This window comes from Gadus morhua, chromosome 3 (genome assembly GCF_902167405.1).
Source record: "Gadus morhua chromosome 3, gadMor3.0, whole genome shotgun sequence".
In the NCBI taxonomy this organism is placed as follows: domain Eukaryota; kingdom Metazoa; phylum Chordata; class Actinopteri; order Gadiformes; family Gadidae; genus Gadus; species Gadus morhua.
The window spans coordinates 2,502,308-2,514,819 of record NC_044050.1 but is presented as its reverse complement, the minus strand read 5'-3'; the positions used below and the strand labels follow the sequence as shown (position 1 = coordinate 2,514,819).

At 46.9% G+C, this 12,512-nt stretch overlaps 1 protein-coding gene across 2 annotated transcripts; it reads left to right on the top strand.

The window, feature by feature from the left end:
• Window positions 1-5,416: 5,416 nt before the first annotated feature.
• On the top strand, window positions 5,417-6,866 carry LOC115540954 (putative nuclease HARBI1). Of its 2 annotated transcripts, none has more exons than XM_030352637.1 (3): window positions 5,417-6,111; window positions 6,201-6,567; window positions 6,740-6,866. In XM_030352637.1, the coding sequence occupies exons 1-2, from the start codon at window positions 5,442-5,444 to the stop codon at window positions 6,560-6,562; spliced, it is 1,032 nt and encodes a 343-aa protein (XP_030208497.1). In that variant the 5' UTR covers window positions 5,417-5,441; the 3' UTR covers window positions 6,563-6,567; window positions 6,740-6,866. The 2 variants fall into 2 exon arrangements, with proteins under 2 accessions (XP_030208497.1, XP_030208496.1); XM_030352636.1 differs by having other exon boundaries at window positions 6,702-6,836.
• Window positions 6,867-12,512: the final 5,646 nt, after the last annotated feature.

The window sequence follows — 12,512 nt, the reverse complement described above, 5'->3', positions numbered from 1 at the left end:
AAAATATTTTTTAATAAAGCCACATAGATTAAGACATAAAGAAATGTTCAACGGCTTAAATCAAGTGAAGGGATTTGAACAGAGTTCAAAAGTCGAAATGGAGTAAACAATGTAAACATGCACACCATTTAAAACAATTTAAATCGTTGGAAAAAAGTAATTGACAGCTGAATGAAAAGCGCAAAGCATTGCTAAAATGCAGTAATGTAAAAGGAATTGAACTGAAGAATCTGAAATAGCCGAAATTGTATGTACATTGTCATGTTGATAAAGAATCACGTCTTACATCTCTTTCCTTTATCTGTTTATTAATTTCTTCACAGCTCCGGTACATCATCAGCAGCCATGGCATGTTCTTAGTCTTAACTAACGGTCAATGACCCTGAATGCATTTGTATGCGGAAACAAAATAAAACAACCAATCACATAGGTGTACAATAAAGTTGGAAACAAAAATAGGTCGTAATCCACATAATATTGGGGTATATTATTAACAAATGAGATAACATTATGAGAACATTTAATTTAACAGAGAGAGACCAACTGAAAACAAGCTGGCATGGAACTTAAACTGATTTTGAAAAAAGTATAAAGGTAATCGAAATTCTGTTTTAGATTGATTATTGAAGATAAGTGTGATGATTTGTTAAACCTTTGAATGAAGGCTAACGATAAAATATTGACCAAGTTACGAAGTCTGAAGTAGTAAGTGTCCGTTGTAAATAATATTAACTTTAAAAGTATAATATCTTAAAAAGTATAAAATATTAAAAAAACGTGAACATTTTAAAATTTGAATGGAGTCTGCAGGTGAACAATTGAGGAAGGAGATAGGTCCCAAAGTTATAATTATAAAATCGCTATTGTAATATAAAAAAAAAGTTTTTTTCCCCACAGTATATCCAATCCAATCCACTTTATTTATATAGCACAGTTTAAACAAACACATGGGTTTCCAAAGTGCTGCACACAGAAAAAGAGATAAAATAAGTATAAAATAAGTAAAAACACATGACCCACCCAACACTTCTACATCACATCAACACGCCATCTAGTGTCCAAAGGCCAAATAAAAAAGGTGCGTTTTTAAAGAGACACAGGGATGTAGTTTGTCTAATATGGAGTGGCAAAGTGTTCCACAATTTTGGGGCTGCTACCGCAAAGGCACGTTCTCCTCTGTGTTTTAGCCTGGTACGGGGTGTGGCCAAAAACAGCTGGTCAGCTGACCTAAGAGAACGGCTAGGAGTGTAGGGTTTTAGCAGCTCGGAGAGGTATGGTGGGGCAAGGCCATTTAAGGCTTTAAACGCAAATAAAAGTATTTTAAAATGAATCCTAAAACGTACAGGTAGCCAGTGCAATGAAGCCAGAATAGGTGTAATGTGGTCGTACTTTCTAGTGTTAGTCAAGAGACGAGCTGCGGCATTTTGAACTAATTGGAGGCGGGCAATGGAGGCCTCACTAATCCCCATGTAAAGTGCATTACAGTAGTCCAGCCGGGTGGTCACAAACGCATGGATTACTGTTTCAAAATGCTGTCTCTGAAGCATTGGTTTAATTTTTGCCAGCTGCCTTAGCTGGAAGAAGCTGGACTTCACCACAGCTTTTACCTATAACCCAGTCTTCCCTTAGCCCAGCTTTCCTGATCTAAATTTCTCCTGACGTCATTTCAGTAAAACTTTGCTTGCCTGCTAGAAGGGCCGAGGACTACAAAACACTGCTTCCGCAAATTTGTAAGCCCACCAATAAGGAATGAGAGGGGCGGGAGCTCGTGTACGTGGTTCAAACACAATGTGCGCCATGTTTCTTCACCGCTTAGCTCGATAACTATGGTGTGTTCGATAAACAAACACGTTGAGGTCGAGGCAAGATGGCGACGAGGCTAAGCAAAATTACAAGCTCTGTCCCTTAACAACGACTTTTTGCTTCGCCTATTATGTTCTAAAAGACTCGTGAACTACAACGTTCCATCTCCCGGCCTTTTAACACCGTAATTCACCCTATTGAAGTAAGCTTGTAGCGTATTTGCCGCCAAGGCTACTACAGCATCATTGCTAATCCAGCATCAGCTAAACTGCCCACGAGTGAGGAGCCTGCACTTTCACAAGAAACATGGAGCCTCCGATAAAGGAGCAAAACGGAAGGAAAAAGAATCAACGCGCCCGACTGATGGTATGGTTTTTGGTGTACCGATGAACTCCCAAGACGCATGCTAGCTATGCAGCTACAATCTCGACTGCAGCTAACCCTGACCATGGCTATGCTCTCGCCTCTGTCCGCAGCCGCGAACAGAGCCCAGATGTTATGCCGTTGCCAGATTCTGACCCCAATACACCAGTCAAGCCAAAAGGAAAAAAGCAGAGAGCAGAAATGTCTGCATGAGTTACAGAACAACATCGTTGGGATAATCTCAACAAAAATTAATGAGCGGGCAGACAACCTGGAAAGCATGATTAACCATAACACAGTGAGCATTGACGCCCTGAAGAAGTCTATTGATTTTGCATTTGCGGAGGTTGATTCTTTAAAGACCGATATGAAGGTGGTTAAAACTACTACTGAAAAAAATGAGCAGAAACTGTCAGAGTTAGAACTCAAACTCAATGACGCTGAAAGATACCAACAGAGATGGCTCGATGGCGTCCCGGAGGAGAAACAGGAGGACATCAAGGCCAAAGTCATCAACATCTGCTGCTCCATGGTGCCTGACGCCCATGCAAAGATCAGAAAGGACATTGACATCGTTCACCGGCTTGGCAGGTACCAGGAAAATATGAGGAGATCCAGGACGACCATCATCCGCTTCACGAACAGATCCACGCGGGACCTCCTGTGGAAGAAGGCGAAGACCTGCGAATACCTTACAAAGAATAAGTTGAGGTTTGCCGTGGATCTGACTTCTGCGGACAAAACTTTACGAGACAAAATGTGGCCCATAATAGAAGCAGCGAAAAAGGAAGGGAAAAAAGCACACTTTGCAGGCGTTCGCGTGATAATCGATGGAAAGGAGGTACGTCCATCTTTGCCCCCAAAATAAACACGTCTGGCCGGTCTCAAATGGACACATCCTCCTAAGATGATGCATACCTTGAACTAATTACACTACTCCTCCTGTTTTCACCTAAGTGCTGAGCATTTATTACCTTTTTGTTGGTAAAGCTTATTTTTTCTTTTTCTTACTGGTAAAAGGTTCGGGAGATTGTTTAACACTGTTACTTAGAATATATTTTCTATTATTAAAGGTTGGGTATGGAATTAGCTTTTTTGGCCATTTTTGCAAAATTACTTGAAATCCTTATCATAACCCGCTTACAGCCACTGAGTTAGAAGTACTGACATGAAAATTAAACAAGTCAATCATCTGTGGAACGGGCAGGGCTCGAAAAACTCCAGCCAATCATTTCCATTGCCACCGAGTTGCATTGGACAGTAAGTACGTCAATCAAACGGTCGTACTGCACTCCCCCGCGCCCCTTCGTGCAGTACTCGTGACCCAGAGCAAGCTCCTGTTTGTTGTTATCCTGCGGTAGCTACTGGAACTAGTTAATCCACATTTGGACCTAGCAGTAGAAGACAATTTCCATGGCAGACAAGACGCCACCATCCCCACCACCACCACCACCACCACCACCACCAGCAAGAGAAGGAAAACTCTTTTTCAGAGAGTAATTGATAATAAAAACGCTGAAAGAGAAAAACTGAAATCAAGAATAATCCTAGGCGCTGCTTTCGAACGTTGGCGGCAACTGAAGGACGAGAAGGGTCTAAAAACCGATGCTTGTGTGGCGGTTGACCTAGTTTCAAAGTTTATACCGTATATACTCGGTAATACCGGTGTTGAGACGAGTGCAGTGGCGTAACTATCGGTAAGCAGGGTATGCGGGCGCGTATGGGCCCGGGCCAATCAGAGGCCCCCCAAAAGAAAAAAAAAAGAAAAAAAAATTGCTCAAAACCCCCCCCCCGTCAACAATCGTAACGAAGCCCGTGGGGGCCCGCCTTGAACATCCTGCATACGGGCCCGTCGTTGCCTTGTTACGCCACTGGACGAGTGTATTACTCGTTGTGAAAATGTCCACACCGCAGCAACCCTAGTGAAAACCAGGACTTCCAATACAATTATATGAAACAAACATACATTTTCTAAAAATAGTAATGATTTATGTGACCGTTTAATGTTTATAACATCTGGTGCAACCATAGCCGCGAGAACGTATTCTCAGCAGGGGGTGCTGGAAAAAAAAACTCAGCCTGCACTAGACTCGCAACTCGTTACATTGATAAAAAAGATATATAGCAGCGCAGCTCAATTACACCAGTGCATGCGCGCACAGTTGAAAATCGATCGTTGTGTTCACTTCCTTCACACCATGGTTCACATCCAGCTGCTCACAGAACAAGTTTAGCGCACCACCACTACCCTCACACTTTTTCATATAACCTTTTTTCAGCACTAGGTCATATGAGCATTAAATAAATGCTGCGTCTCAAAATGCCTTGGACAGCAGCGAGGATGACTCGCTTTGCCACGGGCAGAAACAGTTCGGAGCGACCACAGCCAGAGCGAACACAGCGGGGCAGAGGAGTGTCAGGAATAGTCTTTGGTGCATCAGTACGGCCTATTTGCACTACTGTTTAGTGGCAATGCAGTGTTTTATTCTATGCCTTTTTATTTTCGTATATTATTTCAATGAATACAATTTATTTATTCATAAACACAAGATCTGGGGCCTCATGTACAAAGCTTGCTTACGCACAAAAAAGCTGCGTAAGCAACTTCTCACGCAAACGTTCGGATGTACGAAGACTGACTTGACGTGAGAAAGTGCGGTTCTCCACGCAAACTAAATGCCTGGCTTACGCACATTTCTGCTGCATTGTCAGTTGGCGGCACATAGAGGCAAATCAGCGCAACAACATGAGGCCTACGCGATCACGAGTCAAGAAGTAATATTGCAATATGAGGCGAGTTCAAAGTGGATTTGAACATCGGGATGCGTGATCTTAAATGCACTTCAATAATGCGTTATTGTTGTCGAGACGCATAATGTGACACTGTTGTTAGGCTAAACTTAAACAGACCCATAAAACTAAATTGTCAATATTGGAATGAAAAGGAAATTAAAAGGAACCCCCAGCAATATTATTTTCAGTGATGGCTTGTTTATTAAACGTTACATATTTTCCGGACCACGCATGACATATGATCTCTCTTCACACATTTGTTGTGAAATTCTTGACTGCAATATTATTATATGATGCTGAGTGGATTAAGCGCAAGATTGTTACTTAAAATCAATCCATCAATAAACCAGTCGGCCAATTTCGAATTATGTGTATATTATTGACACCTTGGGTGTATGGGAACAACCTATCGTCAACATGCATCAAATTAAATGAGAATATAAAAGCAGGTGCAAAATGTGGCAATAATCGATAGGTTGACAATGGCAGTGTTGGCCTTATTAGAAGATATTGCGAATGGTCACATTCGAAATGAACGAGTGTTCCGTGATTATTACGATTTTTTGGCTCATGATGATGACTGGCTTATCAGCCGATTCAGATTTCCAAGAGCTATCCTCTTGGAACTATGTACTGAGTTGAGCCCGGGTTTGGAGAGGCAGACGGCGAGGAGTCACGCATTGCCAGTTCCAATACAAGTCCTGACTACGCTTGGTTTTCTAGCAACAGGATCATTCCAGAGGGAATTGGCTGACCGGTCAGGAATGAGTCAGGGAGCTCTGAGCCGCGCCATTCCGCCTGTTTTAAACGGGATCATCCGCATCTCAGCCAGGTATATACGGTTTCCATATGATGCAGTAAACCAAGCAAACATCAAAGCGCAATTTGCAGCGATAGCCGGTTTTCCCAATGTAATCGGAGCGATCGACTGCACACACATTGCAATAAAGGCGCCATCTGAAGGGGAATATGAGTACGTTAATAGGAAACACTTCCATTCCTTAAACGTGCAAATAATCTGTGATGCCCAAATGCGCCTTACGAATATCGTGGCAAGGTGGCCTGGGTCAACCCATGATTCATTCGTCCTGAGAAACAGCTCGGTTGGGAATAGGTTGGAGGCTGGAAGAGTGTGTGATGGGTGGCTAATTGGTAAGCAATTTAAAACACTTTAAAGTGAATTTACTGAAATCTAGACATGTTGGGTAGCCTATGCTGTAATTGTACCTATTACTCCTAAGGAGACAGCGGTTACGCCTTACGGCCATGGCTGTTAACCCCCCTCGCCAACCCACAGACTGTCCGAGAGCAGAGATATAATGATATCCATGCACGCACTCGGACAGTCGTGGAAAGAGCGATAGGGCAGCTGAAGAGCCGGTGGCGCTGCCTTGACCGGAGCGGGGGAATGCTGCTCTATCACCCTGAAAAGGTGTGCCGCATTGTGCAGGCATGTGGGGTTCTGCACAATGTTGCGCACAGGCACGGCGTGCCATTACGCGAGGTAATGGACCTCCCAGAAGACCCAGACCCCGGACCAAACAATGCGCAGCCCAATGTAGAGGCCATTCGAATCCGGCAGCAGTTAATAGGCAGAATATAAAAAAGGTAAACGGAGACAACATTCATTTTTTAACTAGTTCTTTGAATGTGAGACTAATTGCTTGTAAGGCCTCCGTTATTTCTTTGAGGTTCGAATTCATCTCCTGAATTCCCTTAACGATCTCCTCCTGCGAGTCCAGCACAGCGCGAGTTAAAACCCGGCCTTTCCCACTGGCAGCAGAAGGGGGGCAATGGGCAGTGGAGACGGAGACGCCGGACACGCCTGGCTGGGGGTCTTCCTCTGGCACCATCAGCTGTGCGCCACTTGGTCCTTGGCTGTCTGTGATTAAAGAATGTATATAAATTACAATCACATTGAGGAGAACGCGTTTTATTGCTGGCTAAACATTAATCATGTATACGGAAATGCAGGCTAGGGCCTATACTAGCAGGTATAAAAGTTCTTCAAATATATGAAAACAATTGTACCTTCCGTGGGATCCTGGGCCAAGTCGGAATCCCCTTCGGCTGGCGGGACCACGCCAAAAAGGAGCCGATCCCCCAGCACTGCGGCCACCCTCTGCTCGAATAGGGCGAGCTCCCCGACTCCGGCTCCGCTGCCCGTCTGACCCACGCTTCTCCGGTGGGCAGAGACCTTTTTTTTGACATCAACTTTTATGTCCGACCACTTTTTTTTTATATCCGCCACAGTTCGGCTTTCCGCCCCAACCTCATTAACAGATTTTGCTACCGATTCCCACGCCAGTTTTTTTGTTTTAGTGCTGATTCCGGAGGAAAGAGAGCCAAACAAGATTTTATTTCTGGCCTCTACCTCCGAAATCAGCACTTCCACCTCGCATTCGCTAAAGTTCTTCTTTCTTGCTTTATCCATTATCTCCTTTCTCCTAACAAGCGCACTACTGCAGGCCTGTTTATACTAATTAGCATATTAAATGAGGGAGGAGACTGGGCGGAGAGTCGGGCTCGTGCACGTGCGCACAATTTCACGTTAATTGGGATGTACAAAGAGAATCTGCGTGAAATCGTGCTTACGCAAGGATTGATACATCCGGATTTATTTGTGCGCAGCAGCTTTCCAAATTTTGGCGTCCGCAAAGTTTTACTCAGAAATCCACGCAAGTCTTTGTACATGAGGCCCCTGGTCTTCAAATCTTTTTTCCAAATATAGGTCGTCTTACAATGGGGTTTGTGTTTATATTCCGACCAATACGGTACAGCGGGCACTCACATGATTTTAAGCATTTCCTGGTGCATAATGTGACGCTTCAGAACCTAAAATCCCGTTTCTCCCCGTTGACACGACAACACATAACCGGCGTTTTCAGAAATCTCCACTTTGGCCGGAGTTTTTAGAAATGATCGTTTTCTGTGATAAGACAGGGCCTCGGACAGTGGGTGTTGCAGCACCCCCAGCACCCCTACTTCCCGCGGTACTGGGTGCAACTTACAGCTGAATGTAGTGCCATGTTGTTAAACGAAAACCTACGCTAGCCTGGCTCGCTCTCGCGCATCTCTGTTCGCGCTCGTGCATGATTGCGCGTCCAGGTACTTGGAATGGGTGGAGTCAGAGTCAGCGTTGAAGGAGAGGGGGTAGGACCATTTGAGTTGTGTATTTTCAAAATCTGCTGGCGTTTCGCAAATCGCATACCCAACCTTTAAGGGATAGAAATTGTTCGCTGTAATTTCATAGCACCTTTCATTGTTATACTGTCTTTTTCTGTTTTTTCTCTTAATGCCAGGGGGTTGAGACAGAATGTTAAACGAAAGGCTTTATTCTTATTTGCAAGGCAGCAAAAAACAGACCTTTCTTTTTTCCAGGAAACGCATTCAGTTATAGATAATGAATCTTTATGGAAAGCACAATGGGGTAATGACGTTTGGTTCTCGAATGGTACAGAAAGAGCAGCTGATGCTGCTACTTTAAAGAACTGTTTCGATGGGAATATTTTACATTCTAAGGGTGAACCAAATGGTCATTACTTTATTTTGATTGTTGACATAAATTATACTATAATTTTAATCGTCAATATTTATGGGTATATTTCAAAACAAGAGAATTACATTTTATTTGATGATTTGGAAATCCACATTTTACATTGGTTGTCGAAATATCCAAATTTATTAATATTAATGGGAGGTGACTTTAACATAGCATCGTCTTCATCTCATCTTCATCCGCTTATCCGGGGTCGGGTCGCGGGGGGAGCAGCTCAAGCAGGGGGCCCCAGACGTCCCTTTCCCGGGCCACATTGACCAGCTCTGACGGGGGGATCCCGAGGCGTTCCCAGGCCATTGTTGAGATATAATCTCTCCACCTAGTCCTGGGTCTTCCCCGAGGTCTCCTCCCCACTGGATGTGCCTGAAACACCTCCCAAGGGAGGCGCCCAGTTGGCATCCTTACAAGATGCCCGAACCACCTCAGCTGACTCCTTTCTAAGTAAAGGAGCAGCGGCTCTAATCCGAGTTCCTCACGGATGCCTGAGCTTCCCACCCTATCCCTAAAGGAGACGCCAGCCAACCTTCTGAGAAAACTCATCTCTGCCGCTTGTACCCGCAATCTCGTCCTTTCGGTCATCAACCAACCCTCATGACCATAGGTGAGGATAGGAACGAAGATCGACCGGTAGTTTGAGAGCTTTGCCTTGCGGCTCAGCTCTCTTTTCGTAACAACGGTGCGGTAAAGCGAACGCAATACCGCCCCCGCTGCTCAGATTCTCCGGACAATCTCACGCTCCATCGTACCCTCACTCGCGAACAAGACCCCGAGGTACTTGAACTCCTTCACTTGGGCTAAGGACTCATTTCCTACCTGGACTATGCAATCCACCGGTTTCCTGATAAGAGTCATGGCCTCAGATTTAGCGGTGTTGATCCTCATCCCAGCCGCTTCACACTCGGCCTCCAGCCGATCCAGTGAGTGCTGAAGGTCACAGGCCGATGATCCAATGAGGACCACATCATCTGCAAAAAGCAGTGATAGGATCCTCAGGCCACCGAACTGCAACCCCTCCCCACCACGACTACGCCTCAATATCCTGTCCATGTATATCACAAACAGGATTGGTGACAAGGCGCAGCCCTGGCGGACACCAGCACCCACTGAGAACGAAACTGACTGCCGAGGACGCGAACACGCTTTGGGAGTACAGAGATTGGATGGCCCTGAGGAGAGACCCCCTTACCCCATACTCCCGCAGCACCTCCCACAGTTTCTCCCGGAGGACCCGGTCATACGCCTTCCCCAGATCCACAAAACACATGTAGACCGGATGGGCATACTCCCAGGCCCCCTCAAGGATCCTTGCGAGAGTGAAGAGCTGGTCCGTAGTTCCACGTCCGGGGCGAAAACCACATTGTTCCTCTTCAATTTGAGGTTCGACGATCGGCCGAACCCTCCTTTCCAGCACCTTGGAGTACACTTTACCAGGGAGGCTGAGAAGTGTGATACCCCGGTAATTAGCACACACTTTCTGGTCCCCCTTTTTGAACAGGAGAACCACCACCCCGGTTTGCCACTCCTTTGGCACTGTACCCGACTCCCACGCGATGTTGAATAGGCGTGTCAATCATGACAGCCCCTCAACACCCAGAGCCTTTAGCATTTCTGGCTAGATCTCATCAATCCCTGGCGCTTTGCCACTGCGGAGATGTTTGACTACCTCAGTGACCTCCACCAGGGAAATTGACGACGAAACACCATCAACCTCGAGCTCTTATTCGGATTCAGGAGTTCCTCAAAGTGTTCCTTCCAACGTCCGACGACCTCCTCAGTTGAGGTCAACAGAGTCCCATCCTTACTGTACACAGCTTGGATGGTTCCCTGTTTCCCCCTCCTGAGGTGCCGGATAGTCTTCCAGAAACACTTTGGTGCCGACCGAAAGTCCTTCTCCATGGCCTCTCCGAACTTCTCCCACACCCGCTGCTTAGCCTCCGACAGGGCAGCAGCTGCAGCCCTTTGAGCCTGTCGGTACCCTGCAACCGAGTCAGGAGTCCTCCAGGATATCATATCCCGGAAGGCCTCCTTCTTCAATCGGACGGCTTCCCTGACCACCGGTGTCTACCACGGTGTCCGAGGGTTACCGCCCCTTGAGGAGCCTAAGACCCTGAGGCCACAGCTAGCCACCGCAGCTTCAGCAATGGAGGCTTTGAACACCGCCCACTCTGGCTCAATGCCCCCAGCCTCCACAGGAATGCCAGAAAAACTTGAAGATGAAGATACCTAGGACGGGGGCCTCCTCCAGACGTTCCCAATTTACCAGCACTACTCGTTTGGGCTTACCAGGTCTATCCGGAAATTTCCCCCATTCCCTGATCCAACTCACCACCAGATGGTGGTCGGTTGACAGTTCCGCCCCTCTCTTAACCCGAGTGTCCAAAACATGCGGCCTCAGATCAGATGACACGAGCACGAAATCGATCTTCGGCCTAGGGTACTCTGGTACCAGGTACACTTATGAGCACCCTTATGTTCGAACATGGTGTTCGTTATGGATAATCCATGACTAGCACAGAAGTCCAATAACAAACGACCGCTCGGGTTTAGATCAGGGAGGCCGTTCCTCCCCACCACGCCTCTCCAGGTGTCTCCATCGTTGCCCACGTGGGCGTTGAAGTCTCCCAGCAGAACTACGGAGTCCCCTACTGGAGCCCCATACAGGACTCCATTCAGGGTCTCCAAGAAGGCTGAGTACTCTGAACTGCTGTTTGGTGCATACGCACAAACAACAGTCAGAGTTTTCCCCCCTACAATCCTTAAGCGCAGGGAGGCGACCCTCTTTTCTACTGGGGTAAACTCCAACACTGCGGCGCTCAGCCGGGGATTTATGAGTATCCCCACACCCGCCCGGCGCCTCACGCCCTTGGCAACTCCGGAGAAGAATAGAGTCCAACCCCTATCCATGAGTACGGTACCAGAGCTGAGACTGTGTGTGGAGGTAAGCCCCACCAGATCTAACTGATAGCGCTCCACCTCCCTCACAAGCTCCGGTTCCTTTTCCCACAGCGAGGTGACGTTACACGTCCCCAGAGCCAGCTTCTGCCGACCGGGTCTGGTCCGTCGAGACCCCTGACCTTCGCTGCCACCCATGTGGCTGCGCACCCGACCCCAACGGGTCTTCCCACAGGTGGTGGGCCCATGAGATGAAGAGAGGGGGGGTGCCACGTAGTTTGTTCGGGCTGTGCCCGACCGGGCTCCGTGGCAAAGGGTTAACACTAACCCTAAACCCGGCCACCAGCCGCTCGCCATCGAGCCCTCCGTTTGGGCCTGGCTCCAGACGGGGGCCCCGGGCTTCCTCCGGCCCGGGTCACATCTCCTCTTCTTATGTTATTCATTGAGGTTTTTGAACCATTCTTAGTCTGGCCCCTCACCTGAGACCACTCTGCCATGAGAGACCCTACCAGGAGCACAAGGCTCCAGACAACACAGCCCTCAGGTTCACAGGGACACGCAAACCTCTCCCCCACGATAAGGTGACGGTTCCAGGAGAACTAATGTGATGACGGTTCCGTTCTTTAATATGTCCATGGCAAAACCAGGCTTGGCCGCTGGGCACTGGTGGATTGCGCATGGTTGCTCTGCTCCTTGGGGCTTGGTTGAATTGAATGAGACACCTTCTGAACGGTTCCAAAAGCTTCCAACACAGCTGATACACTGAACAGATTTGTTCCGGAACTCGTCGTTAGCCTACAACATCAGCAGCAGTGCACAACACCCTGTCTCACTGAGGAAAAATCACAACATCCTTACAGACACAAATGTAACCACTGTGCAATACTCAAATAAAAAAAATCATACAAATAACTTTCACTTTTTCGCTACGCTATGCTGTCCAGTAGCCATGATGTATAATTTGACCACAAAATGTTCTTTATGAACCTGGCCGAATGACATGGCCCACACATATACCTTATCAGCTGCTTAATTTTTTAACGATTCTTGTATGGCGACACATTAGTGCCATAATTCACTAATGTGATAAAAGTTGCATTCG